This window comes from Vanessa atalanta, chromosome 5 (genome assembly GCF_905147765.1).
Source record: "Vanessa atalanta chromosome 5, ilVanAtal1.2, whole genome shotgun sequence".
Taxonomy (NCBI): domain Eukaryota; kingdom Metazoa; phylum Arthropoda; class Insecta; order Lepidoptera; family Nymphalidae; genus Vanessa; species Vanessa atalanta.
In genome coordinates this window covers 3,384,187-3,398,690 of record NC_061875.1, presented here as the reverse complement: position 1 = coordinate 3,398,690, position 14,504 = coordinate 3,384,187, and the positions used below count along the sequence as shown (strand labels likewise).

At 31.9% G+C, this 14,504-nt stretch overlaps 1 protein-coding gene across 1 annotated transcript in view; it reads left to right on the top strand.

Annotated features, from left to right (window-relative positions):
- The window catches only part of LOC125064099, a 290,773-nt gene that overhangs the window by 232,898 nt on the left and 43,371 nt on the right, over positions 1 to 14,504 (top strand). The window contains exons 6-8 of the mRNA XM_047670889.1: positions 12,644 to 12,805; positions 13,430 to 13,546; positions 13,894 to 14,071. Of these exons, the coding sequence (XP_047526845.1) occupies positions 12,644 to 12,805; positions 13,430 to 13,546; positions 13,894 to 14,071 (457 nt within the window). The remainder of the gene's footprint in view (positions 1 to 12,643; positions 12,806 to 13,429; positions 13,547 to 13,893; positions 14,072 to 14,504) is intronic.

Genomic DNA, 14,504 nt, shown 5'->3' with positions numbered 1-14,504 from the left:
ACTAGTCAGTAAATACAAGGAAAAGATTCGGTTTTCACACCACCACGCTGTTCCAGTTTGAAACAGTGCGGACATGTGGCATAATTTCATCCTACACATGCAAATTATTACACGATTCGATTCACCACCGAATATGAGATTAATATATTCACAAAATTCTGGTAAGGTTTCATGTGATCTATCTATTAGATCATCTGTTTATCTATTTTTTACTTGGAGGTAGGTTTTGCGCAAACCCGCATGTACCATCCACTCGTCAGATATTATACTTGGCAGTATAACACTAATTTTAGTTTTGTTGTGTTCTGGTTTGAACGGAGCCAGTGCAATTACAGGTACAAGAAACAACATCTTAGTTACCAAGGTTAGTAATGCATTGGCGATTTAAGGAATGTTCAATATTACTTACCATCAGGCGGCCTGTATGCCCGTCAGCCTTACTATATAATTTAACGAATCTTAGGCCATTACGATTTTATTTTACATCTATTGGATACATTTATAACGTAATTAATCTAAAAATGGAAAAAGGCTTTGACTAAAATTGATCATTTTTAAGCGTCTGTTCTGATGATTTTTTTTTCGAATTTGGATTATCCGTGCCTTTATCATAGACACAGCGAGCACTTGCTTACTGGTTGGTCAACGTTTATGGCCCTACTACTAATACCGCTCCGTTTCTTAAGATCGTAGTTTGAAATTATATAGCCAATAACCTTTCTCGATAAACGAACGACTTAACATAAAAAATGCTGTTTCTTAATACTTTAGTTCCTGGCCACAACAACTCTCTAGCTTTATTATATAAATAAAATAGGTCTGTCCGTGGACTATCAATGGTATGGCTGATGTCAAGTTTCTTGGAGTTATCGAGATATTTTTTCGTCTAATTCCTCAATGTCCAAAATGGGTAAAGTTTTTTAGAACAATCGTAAATATTATTTTCGTTGAACACTAGTAACAGGTGTTCAATACTAATGTTAGATTTTTATTTCTAAGTTTATATTAATGCTGGTTTTTCTATTAATAAACAATGTCATCGATACTATGGCGAAATTTATATCGACCAAAAAAAACAAACGTAAAGTTAGTTATAATACTTTATTTGAAAACGAAATATCACCAAAACCATTCATTCTACCATTGCCATTGTAATGCATAAAATGAAATAAAAAAAAAGTCAGTCGTTGGGCATATAGATGTCAAATCCTATTCAGAACGTGTTTCGCTTGAGAAATCTTTGCTACAACACGAATGCACATTCTCGAATCGCTCACAACAATTCGCAAACTTTTTATTTTGCTTCTATATTTCAAGTTGAGGTACAGTCAGGCTCAACAGGATGTATACTTTGATAAAACAATATAGTGTCTAAATATTTGCTAACAATATTATATGAAACAATTGTTAACATACGTAAAATATGCAATTGAATACACAAGTTCGTCCATCTGATTTTATAATAGATTATTTGAATATGTTTCGCCAGCATTCAATTATAATTTTACGTATTGAGCGGGTAGTACTTACCCAGAAGGGCTTCCGTAACCCCTACCACCAAGTAAATTCAACAAATATGGCACATGGAAACTCAATCGCCACTTGACCGTATATACCAGCAATCTTCGGGTAAGATTCATGTGTTTTGCCACTGTGTAATCGGTGTAAATAAAATTAAAATGTTCGATATAAAACATATTTTTCTTTCGTATATCTATAACGGGAATTTTTCAATTTTTTTAACACTATCTGTTCTAAAAAACGAATGAACATCTGTCTACCCTCGTCTCTCTTTATGACATTTGAAAACAAATCAAATCAAAATATACTCCATCCAAATTGGCTCGTACATGAACTTTGGAATCATCATTTTACAAAGTTTATTTATTATTACCTAGCTACCTACCGTCTAGAAGACCCGGCAAGAAACTCGGTAGTTACTTTTTGAAATATCAATTAAATTTCAAATTTTACACAAATTTAAATCATTTAATATAAACACATGACGGATACAAAAATAATATCTGTGTAGTATCTTCTTTACTTACAATATTAATATTTAAAATGTTTATACGTAAAACTACCTACAGCCTATTCCAGTCGAAGAAATAGTGAAGATAAACCTTTATTTACGTATTCCATGAAATTTACCAATAGATCAACCATATTATATAAAACTTACAATTCTTGCTGAATATATTTTTATATTTATAATATAATACTAAACTTTAATTTCAGTTCCAAAGTTTTAATACATTTTTTCGCAAAACCAAAATGAAGGACATATAATATTCAACCTTTCGACCAATGATATTTTAATTCGATGTCAAGTGTTGTTATTTGGGCTTATTTTCTTATGTGGTTGGAATAGACTTTACATTGTTACATTATTATAGTAACATTGGGCGTAAGTAATAACTGTAAATACAATATTAATAATTAAAGCTGACGTCTTAGCATTTGAATTTTACCGAGAAATAACTGAAACACAAAAAGTATTTATATTATTAACGTCGAATTGTTGAATAAGTTTCAAAATTTTACTTAATACTAATTTTATAAGAGAACTGGTTATATGTTTTAAAAGCTTTATATGAGATCTTTTTTACTAATGTTTTTTTTTTAAATTATCTACGAAAATTTTGATTTATTGTCATACTTGATTTAGTTTATATTAATCATGGAAATTTAAATAAGAGAAATGCTTCTTCTTCACGAGATCTCCAAAGCTATAAATTTCCGACTAAAAATTTGGCGCTCACAAACAAGGCGTTTTTTTTTTAATTTATAATAATTAAACTTTAAGATGAGAATGGGAGTTGTTAATTTGTATAAATTTTAACCGTGGGGAGTCGGAACGAAATTTTATATCAAATATTGTATTATTCCGTAAATAAATAAACTTGTCTGTTTGTCCTTGATAGAGACTGAAGAAATTTACAAATAATTAACGAAATACAGATTTATTCGACGCATACAAAATGACATTTCAAATGAGTAAATATCGAACGTACGTGAGAATCGCCGCAGGCTAAGACCAGTTAATAAATAAACTGCCACAAACAACAAAGAGATATGGGACGCGGCTTACTCATGGGCTTTATCACAATATACGGGGGTTGGAAGGTCTGAATAGTCGGTTAGGGTGTAGTAAAATTTAACAAAGTGAAATTTATTTCTATCTCCCACTAACTGATAATAATTAACTAAGTCCCTTTATATCTGTTTCTGGAAATTTCTCTCGTGATTTTAGTGAATTTTTTTGGCATTTTATTTCGTTCATTCCATATTTTGATAGTGTAAAGTATATACGCAAAAATATAAATGATTTTTCTAGAAATTTCGACGTGCACGCTAATATTACAAGTAACTAGCATAAATCTGTTAATCACGTTACCGGACCAAACAGTAAGTAGTTCTTTTGTGGAGTACTTAAAATTTTACAAAAGGATCCCAGAAAACGTTTAAAATGTTTCTATTTTAAGGTCCAAATTACATTACATTTTTTACCACTGCTGGGCTAAGGCCTCCTCTCCCTACGAGGAGAAGGTATGGAGCATATTCCACCACGCTGCTACAATGCGGGTTGGTGGAATACACATGTGGCAGAATTTCGTTGAAATTAGACACGTGCAGTTCCTCACGATGTTTTCCTGCACTGCCGAGCACGAGATGAATTATAAACACAAATTAAGCACATGAAACTTCCGTGGCGCTTGCCTGGGTTTGAACCAGAAAATCATCGGTTAAGATGCACGGGTTCTAACCACTGGGCCATCTCGGCTCTGTTCAAGGTTTAAATACCGTTAAAGAACGTTTGTGTGCTTTCCGTTTTACCCACCACCCACCATTAGTTTTACCGATTCTATTGGTTTATTTTGATTTGAAAGGTAAATAAAATAGTACAGGCTACTGAGATATAAAAAATATTTTGACTAATAAGTCAAAAACTTAGCAGTGTATTGACGATGTCAATTGTAAAATTGGTTTTACATATAGTCGATCTTCATGAGGTAGAATTTCATCCAACGTAACGTGTAAGCTTACTACCATATATACCGTTGGTCTCCATTGCCATCCAAGAAATTAATTATAAAAGAACATCAAATGAAATGAGCGGTGAACCTGAAACTATGTTTTTCTAAATTTAAATAAAACGAATTATTCCTCAAGTATTATTCAGTGTTACAAAATAGTCTACAGAAAAATATTATAATGCGAAAATAACAAATAATTCTTATAAATTGCCATAAAGATAAGCCTTCTTAAAACTTAATTGAATCAGATAAACGAGAAAATAGTCAGATATCTTACGAATAAGAACAATTTGTTAGCAAAACAGTAAAACAAGGCAAAGGTGTGCGGGAGCTGAAAAGTTTTATTTGTGTACGAAAGTTTGTAAAAGGGTGCTATTTAATGATAAGGAACTTTCCAACCTTTGTGAACAAGCTAACTATACCTTTTTGTGGAGCCTTCAAATTAAAGATTAAACGGTAAGCATCTCAATGCTAGATAACATGGACTTTGATCGTGAAGAAACAGTTCTATATACGTGAGGATTACTTGAACTTCGCATCCGTGTGATGTTTACAAAAACATACCAACAAATTTACGGAATTTTTAAAGGATATTTTCAAATAATTTAAAATAAGTTTTTGTTGTATATTAAGTCATAAAATAAACACACAGACGAGTATATAGTAAAATAAAGAATCGAATGAGTAATGTTGGATATAAAAGCCGTTGTGAGCATACGAATGAGGAGGCCGTGCGAAGCGAAACTTCGAGCCAGATAGGAGATATCAACACAGATATTTAATAATGGAAATATGATTATATTCGGGGTGAAAACGATATCATAACTCCTAAATGTGCTATGGGAGACAGTCTTTTCGTGTCAAAGCGTATGAGTGTTTTTAAGAGCCGTTTTATTATTGGTTCTCAATATTGTCCTCATTTTTCTGTTCATTGACATAAAAATGAAATAGCGTTATTTAATTATGTTCCCTCTTTTTATACTTTGAGCGCTACATTAATATAAATGCTTGTTTTCATTATTATGATTCGGAGGCACTAACTTATCTGTATAGTAGTCAACACAGTAATACTCAACTTCTACGAAATTGTATTTATATTTTAAATATATTTTGATTATTTAAGTTATAATCAAACTTTTGTTGCTAGCTGAAATCATTTTTGTAAAGAGCTTAATTGCACATCGATTAATCTCTTTCTGTTATCAATATTTAATTCGAAAGAATAAGACAAATATAATGCATGCATGCAACTTTTGTTAGGATTGAGATTACATTTTATTATTGGATATACTTTTTACAACATGTAATATCAGTTATAATTTTGTCAGCATTCACAATAAACGCATTTAGAGCGAGGTTGTTACCTTCAATAACGTTCTCATAAAGATTTATCGTATCACAAATATGCGACAAATAAACATTGATACTATTAGATATTGTTATATAATAGTAACATTAATATCGGATTAATAGTTTTCCGTGTTGAACATTATAAATCTAAAGCGAGTAAATTGCGAATCACTACTCCTTTTATAATAATATGATATATTGAAACCTATTTCAAAACACGAGGCGTGTTCTTGCATGTTGGGACCCCTCGACGATGCTTCTCGAGGCCTCTTTACTTCCTAAATTATATTTTATGTATCACAACGCAATTTAAAATATAATTAAAAAAATTATAGAATGAAATTAAGTCAGCACCCTAATCAAGAAAAATAAATAATTTAAAACCTTTTTTTCCATTTCTTGGCCTGCCTAGGGGCCCCTAGGAGTCTGCGGCTCAGGCCAGAAATATAAACTACTCCTCAAATTACCGGCAATGTGCATCAAACATTACATTATAGCCTAACATAAGTCTTGCAACTGTGATGAGACTGATTCACTCATAATTATATTATAACAATACAGAGTATTGATGTACAGAGATGAAATTTCCAGTTCCTTTAATCTATCTACATTATCCTTAGCATGCATCGTTGACGGTATTCACGCTTAATTTCTTGTATCTAGATCACTCGTATTAAGATATTCGTTAAATAGTTTATAATTAATCTGTATCTACATGATAATTATATAATTATTTATATTAATAAAAATATAATAAAACCATGAAGTATGAAAATTTGTAATAATAAAAAATGAACTCGAAAATTAATTGACGAAATCGATGAAAACAGTAATAAAAAATATATATATACAAGTATATTACGTCGTAATATTTAATTTAGTTCGTACAAACTCAAATAACCTATGTTATAAACGTAAAATGTAATTGAATTGGTAGAAAAGAGTAGATTTTGATCTTTAGTGCCAGTATTTTCAGTAGAACCTACTTTCTAATATTTAAGTTTTTACCTTAGGTCATTTGGTAAGAAAAAAAAAAGAGGCAAATTCAATAAATTACAACCTTGAAAATTAAATTCATTTTGTTCATTAAAATACTGTTTATAACAAGCGTTTATATATCACCGTAAAATTGTAGGGACGGTTAGTTTATGAAAAACTGAGATAGATTATAAGCGGTCGAATTGTGAACAAAGCATTCAATGAACAATAATAGTAACGCAACGTAATAAATTTCGTTAACTTAAACGTATATAATCTCGGTTACGTTACGGTTCCTTCGTCATAATTCACCAGTAAAATAATACATATAAGATAAAATAAAATCGCAATTCAAATTAAAACCGGTCCTTACAAAATACTCCGTCCGTTCAAATTCATCGCGACATAAATGTATAAAACTTCCCGCGCATTACTTACCGAAAAATAAAAAATCTATATAAATTTTTCATAGTTCCGGTTATAATTCTGAGCGCAAACCTAACGCGTAGAGGTAGAAAGTCATGCATGAGAAATTTATTCTAGTCGCGTCCGTTTCGGGTCTTTGTGTTGCTAATTCCATTTTATTCTTTTCAGTTCCACTGTCATTAACCTTGCTAACGCTGCTGTAATATATTCAGGACGATTGGAGTGCAGTAATTTGCTTGAAATTTGGGTTTAAATAAAAAAAAAACACATTTCGTAATGACGTAATAACGTGATGTTTTGATTTTAAGCTGTATAACTGAGGTGATAAGGATTGAATTAGATTGATAAAAATGTATAGGATTAGTTGCCTTCCAATCATGGTTCTACCATAACATGATTCTAGTATAATAATTTTAAACGAAAGGTTGTGCTTCTATCACGTGTACTGATAGATTGCGTTTAATTATTCTTTTTAATATATTTATTTCCATTTGGTCCACATGATAGGTACTCGATTTGTTTATTATACGAGATGTATTGCTCCAATTTCTTAAGAGGTAAACTTATGCCTACAATTTTTCTTTTCTATTATTATGATGTAAAGTTATCACTCAATTCAGTAAATTGTTACACAAAAAATAAGGTTATCTTTATCGATATCTATCAATGACATCACTATTCGCTCGCTATAAGCCGATTTTCCTCAAGTCCGAGATCTATGACCGATGACAACACTCCATCATACGACGTCGTACGATCATCTTTTACTAAACTTGGTACCATATCTAAACGTATTTGTAAACGTCGAAAACGGCTGGACAATCACTCTAAATCTAAAATTGTTCAATATTTGGTATCAAGCAAGACAGTGTAATGGAGACTATTTTCCTAATTGTAAATAATTAATGAGAGCCGAGATGGCCCAGTGGTTAAAACGCGTGCATCTTAACCGATGATTTCGGGTTCAAACCCAGGCAGCACCACTGAGTTTGCATGTGCTTAATTTGTGTTTATAATTCATCTCGTGCTCGGCGGTGAAGGAAAACATCGTGCCGAAACCTGCATTTGTCTAATTTCAACGAAATTCTGCCACATGTGTATTCCACCAACAATATGCTCCAAACCTTCTCCTCAAAGGGAGAGGTGACCTTAGCCCAGCAGTGGGAAGTTTACAGGCTGCTAATGTAAAAATATGTAAAAATAATTAATGATCTATAGCGTTTATTAAAACAATAGCAATGTATATTTTACTTGGTGGAAGAATTTTGTTCACACCCACTACATAGACGTGTAGATGCCACCGAAATTCAAATATCTTTAGTCAATATGGAATCGTTACAATTTCTTATTGATTGTAATAATTGTATTACTGGTTCGGAAAGTAACACTTTAGCGACGACCTCCATTTTCGAGTAGTGTATACATCGGTTTTCATGGGTACGCCACTCCGAGGTCCCGGGTTCGATTCCCGGCCGAGTCGATGTAGAAAAAGTTCATTAGTTTTCTATATTGTCTTGGGTCTGGGTGTCCATGGTATCATTGTTACTTCTGATTTCCATAAAATAAGTGCTTTAGCTACTTACATTGGGATCAGAGTAATGTATGTGATGTTATCCAATATTTATTTATTTATTTAGAGATGAACCGGCCGAAGAAAGTCATCGGGATTTTGATTTTTCCGAAGTATGTTTTTACAATGATACATTAGGTATTTGAAAAACCACCATTATACAATTTTCTATCCGTTTCTTTCCTAATGCGTGATATTATCTATATACTCGTTAATGTTATAACTCATCATATATTCTAGCGCCAAGCAGGAATACTCAATCTTGTTGTGTTCAAGTTAGAAAGATGAGTCAGTCAGTGTAACTACAGGCACAAAGGACATAACCTGTTAGCTTACAGTGCCAATATCCATGAGCACTAAATACCATCAGATGGACCATTAGTATGTCCACCAATATTAAAAAAATAATGTAAAAATGTCCGCCCTACCTTGTAGATGAAGAAACAAATTCTTCTTAATAGACTAATTTTCATATCATATCGCCCTGTACTCATATACCCTGTAGTAAGCTCAAAAATCTTTTCCTTAATATAAGAGAGGAAGCCCAGCAATTAATTTCACGAACTACTATTTTACTCTTTGGTTTATATACATATACTTCCAAGTTCATTTATCATTGGTTATGCCTATATACGTAGCATACATCATAGATCCGTCATATAAAACAATATTGCAACCTGTTTATACAGGACCAGGGGCAAATGCATAATAGTGCCTGTACCACACATGTTTTGCAACGTCGATAGCAAGTTCTCCCATAGTAGCCAAAACAATATTAATGACTGCTCTCAAATGCACTCGACTAAAAAGGTATCCGATGAAGTATCCAATAACATTCATTTTTACTGAATTGCGTAATATTTAAAATCAATTTCAGAAGAATAAAATGAATGAAGCCGTTACGGGACCCTGTTCAAATTAAATCTCCGTTGAAACGTCGTAATTATGGTTATTGAAAGAATTTACAATTAAATAAAACCGATAAATAAATATGAAGCTGAATCGATAAAAACATTGAGTTTCGTTACCAAAGTAATGAACGTTCTTATTATTTTAATTTTACACAACAATTAAGTACGTTGTTCACGTGTCACACACGTACACGGAAGCAGTGAGCGGTGGAGAGGAACATAATGTCATGAGAGAGAGTCACGTCGTTTGGCATTGATACTATTCGTGTAATGCATATGATTCGTAACATCTGACATCTCACATCGGGAAGATATAGAAATAATTATATCTTCCCCATAAATAGGTTGGTACCATTTGATGGCCAACTCTAGTACCGCCCGCGCTCATTGGTCAAATCAAATATCACTTGCAGGAAAGCGAGAAGTTCTCCTCTCGCTTATTATAAATATTGTTATACATAAAAATAAAAGTGTGCAAAAGGGCCTTATCGCTTTATACAATCTCCTACAGACAACCATACAAGTAACAATCAGATGCATTTATATTATGAAAAAAACAAGTTTGTTTAAACTCCCTCATATTATATATAATTTAACAATGAACCATCCTCAACCTTCCACACAATACACATATAATAATACACTTTATTCATACTGTATACTAAATTTTGATTCTAAAGTACGGGTTTGATTTAATCTATTACTTAAACAACTGTCATGTAATTTGCAACGAGTAAAATGAAACTAAAAAAAACTATCAAGAATAATACGATCAACTTTATATCAAACAAAGCGAAAGTAACTCGATCAAATTAGATATTTATTGAAGTTGATCGCGATAAAACTTGATCGTTCATTCGATTAACCTTTCGAGAGCCTTTGTAAGCTGATATTCTTAAGAATCTTTAAATAAAAGAAACATGCTTGTACAATTTTGTTGTCCCAATTAGAATCACAGTCGTTTTAAAATGTGTATGTCCTAGTTAGCCTACTAGTGTTGCCGCATGTGCGTAACTAATAATCTAACCTTTCAATGGTTTCAACTTTTAAAATTAGATAATATATAACCTTGTTTGTTCTATAAAAAATATCCACACATGTTAAATGAAAATAACAAGTTGTTTTAAATAATAATACTACTATTAAACGATCAAATCTCACGCTACTGAAATGTAAATAATTATCAAAAAAAATGGCGTATCTCTAACAACTTATCGAAGCATTTTAATTTTCCGTAGTCTCCGCAGTAATAATAACAATAATAACAGCAACATCTACAATTCAATTAATAATTACGATAATAAAATAAAATATATTTCTGCAACAAATAGAAAACACGAATGCTACCTTTCAATAGCTTACGCAGTCTACACTCACTATTTTTCTAAAATAAGAGTACAATTCGTCCCATGTCCCGAGAGTCTTAACTGTAATGGAATTTTGTAACGTCCTCATATATTATTTGTCTGCGCTTCGATTCCCGTCTTATTTAAGCTTAGGTGACTCAAATGTGGGACATGTCTTTTACGAACGAGAAATTGCAATTAGGAAAAACTTTTTCTAACCTTGAAACGCTTTCTATATTTTATTACGTGAAGTATCTGGTCTTCGTGGTTCTTACATTACTCGTAATAAAATTTATATTTAATAGCAATTTGAAGTGGAACCTTTTTTTACTTTCTGTGGGTTTTGTATAAAATGTCTTTCGGATTAATGGATGTTTATGTGGGATAGATAATAGCTTCGTTGAAGATATTATAAATCGTGCATACTCTCTTTTCCACGACTCTTATAATGCGGCGGGATGGCAATCCAACACATACAAAAAAACTACGGGCCTATTACCAAGGTTCGATGCTTTCTGAGGTACGGCCCTATAATGTCGCATGACTATGTAAATGCTAACTTCCGAATTTTGGGTTTTTACTAAAATATTTCTTGGCAAAAGCACAATAATATTATTTTGTTCCTAAGCAGGATTTGAAAACCACCTCTTCACCTCCACCGTTCTAGAGACAATGTATTCAATTCTACAAAACAATTTGACATTACAGACATATTTGTATTTACGAATATTTCACAAAGAAAAGTAGTAAAAATATGTGCGATGTAAAAAAAGACATATTTCACAAATTCTATACAAAAATATTTAAGATTGAGTGAGCTCTTTTAAGCGTGAAAACTCTTAAGTACTCGTTCATCCATAACTAGAAAGTATTATAATTATATTTTAACGTATAGGTAAAGCTAAGCAGTATCTAACATATAGTCAGTAATCTATACATATTCTTATTTAGTCAATCATAATCCATTTCTTAAGATTAAGAAAGCATCAATGTGTTCGGGTCGTCATTGTAGCTTGCACGAGCGATCTCTTGCTGTCCCGCTTCACCGCTGATTTTTTAGTGAGCGGGGGCATACCTGGGACTTTGTAGGTACCGGTGAGTCCCTTATAACACCCCCCCCCCCCAGTCTATCTGTGTGGGAGGAACCCTTTCAACGTGTGGCCAAATTTTCAGTTCCCCACCATACCCTTTCAGTCGGATCCGGTACACTCTTACATTTATTTCGATGTGTAAATAAAATATAACACTATACAAATACATAATATAATATATTATAGAGACAGATAATAATAACACATAAAAAATTCCTTTACTTTTAAAAATATTTAAGGAATGCGTCAACCGAATTTCATGCGGAAGTGCATTTCATAATTTAACTGCTCTGACAGAAAAGGAATCACAGTAACACTGTTTGCGTTATATTTATATTTCGTTTATGTTGAATAATAAGTATGACTGAGATATGACTATCAGATAACTTTATTTCCTTAAATTGCTTTATTTTTTGGTACAAAGATATTAAAGAAGAATAAAATTTTCAATGAGATATATTTTACGTTTTAACGCAATGCGTTTAAAGAATATAAAATAAACAAATGAACTCACATGTCCCAGTGGAAGTAGATAGAATACATAGATATCAACCGAACTGTTTCGAGACAAGAAACCCTGATTTTAAAACGCTTTTGTGTTTTCAATTTATCACTTGTCGAGCGCTGAGGAAAAAGAAAAAAAAAACACATTTATAATATCCATATAATTAGAGTGAACCAGAAATGGATACACAAGATGAATTTGTCTACGTGTCATTAGCTTAAGAGATTTTATCAATGAGCAAAAATAAAATGAAATAACCTAAGTTATCCATGGAAAAAAAATCCAAAAAGTGATTCATATTCAAGTCTGATTCAGTAAATTTACTAATATTGAATAATTTTTGATACCATAAAAAATTTTTACGGTTCAAATAACAAATCTAATTCGTAAAACATCATTTAAGATAATATTTGATACAATTTGTTGCAGATTCAAGGCAAGCCAATAATACAGCAGCGAATATTGCCAAGCCCAGCGATATCTATTGATTTGCCACAATCAAGTCGAAGCTCACCAGCCCCGGGTGATGAAAACAGTAACATAATTTTCAGTCCATGGAAAGCTTTTGGTCCATTTGTGGATACCGTGCAGGTAAACTCTACTACAAAATAATACTCCTCAAATTAGTTGAAAGTATATATTCAAAGTTAACTCGCCATTCGTTAATTTGATAAATGAAAACTTACAAAGTTAAGATATAAGAGAATTTAGAAAATATATAATTTCAAGACAAAACCATAAATCGATTATTAATCAATCATGTTAGACTTAATTCTAAAACCTGAAAATAAACAATAGCTAAAAGTAATTTAAGGATTCTCATAACTAATTCGCATAAGGGAATATTCTGAAAATCGAGATTCTTGGAACAATTATTATACTCTAATTGGTCCCAGACACTGATTAATGATCGTGCTAACAAACGATGTTTTCGCTCCTGATCATTTCGGTTTCTTGAACATATTCATTATCGCGGATAATGTGCTTATTGTTGGGAAAAAGATGAGTGGCTATAAAATTATTACGATAGCCCCGAAAAGTTCCGCTTTCTTTATTCAACTTCGCTTCATTTTAAGCTTGTAATTTAAAAAGGTCGAACCACAGTTTTTATAAAAATCTAGGAAATAATTACAAAAAATCCAAAATAAGTCTGATGTTATGCATCATTTTGTTTTATTTTCTTGCAGTTAATAACATCTTCCATTGTTTATACAGGACGGTGAAATCCTACCAAGTCAGGATTCCGTAATGTTTCCCACTCCACGGAATCAAGATGCTGCATTAGATGATGAAGTCACAGACCCATCACCAACAATGGAGTCATCTAAAAAGGTAATAAATATAAAATGTTAATTGCATTTAATATAAACAAAATTGCCAGAAAGCATAAAATCATAACTAACCAATATTTGATGTGCTTATTCAAATCGAATATTCAAGTTGTGGAAACCACCGAACTGATCGAACTTACCCTAACTACTCAAAGTTTAAAACAACAAACAGAGTTTACGAGTATTTATCTTAAGACAAACATAAAACTTAGATGAAATTTCAAAATTAAATGCTCAATTCCACGTTCTTTATTAGCTTACTTTAATTATAACTCTTTGTAAAAAGTGTCCAAAGTTTTAAGGATAAAAAAAAAACATTAGTGTGAGGATCTAATTTTTTCTTGGTAGGTGGCGTCAATAAGTCAGCTGTCCTTCATGGTGAGGCCAGACAGCTTCGAACGAGGGCAGTTGAGGCTGACCTGTATATCTACTGTCCACTCAGTTTACAGCGAACAGGCAGAACTAGTTATCAACGAGGAACGTCCTCAAATTGCTTCAGTTCTTGGTACCAGAGACCGATCTTCAGGTAAGTTAAATTATTTATTTACAATATACTTTAATTGAAAGCCGTCAAAATATCTTATCGCTATAAGTTTAAACCAGTATAAGTTTCAATGTTTATAATGTGAATAAAGATAAATCACTAATAATAATGTCATATATTTCGTACTATTTTGTATGTTCAGTGTCAAAATTTAAAACAAAATTAAATTGGATTTACAAACAGTTAATACATAATAACAAGTCCATCAAAAGCAATCCACCATTATGCTAACGTCATAAATTATGTTCAGGAATAAAATAAATTCACGAAACGCATTTCGAGATGTGCAAAATTATATTGGAAATGTAATTTTACGCAGTAATTTTGTCGCCATGTTTTCAACGATATTCGACATTAATCACGAATAAATCTGTCAAAAGCTTTTTATGGATCACCTACGGTTCAGTGAACATAT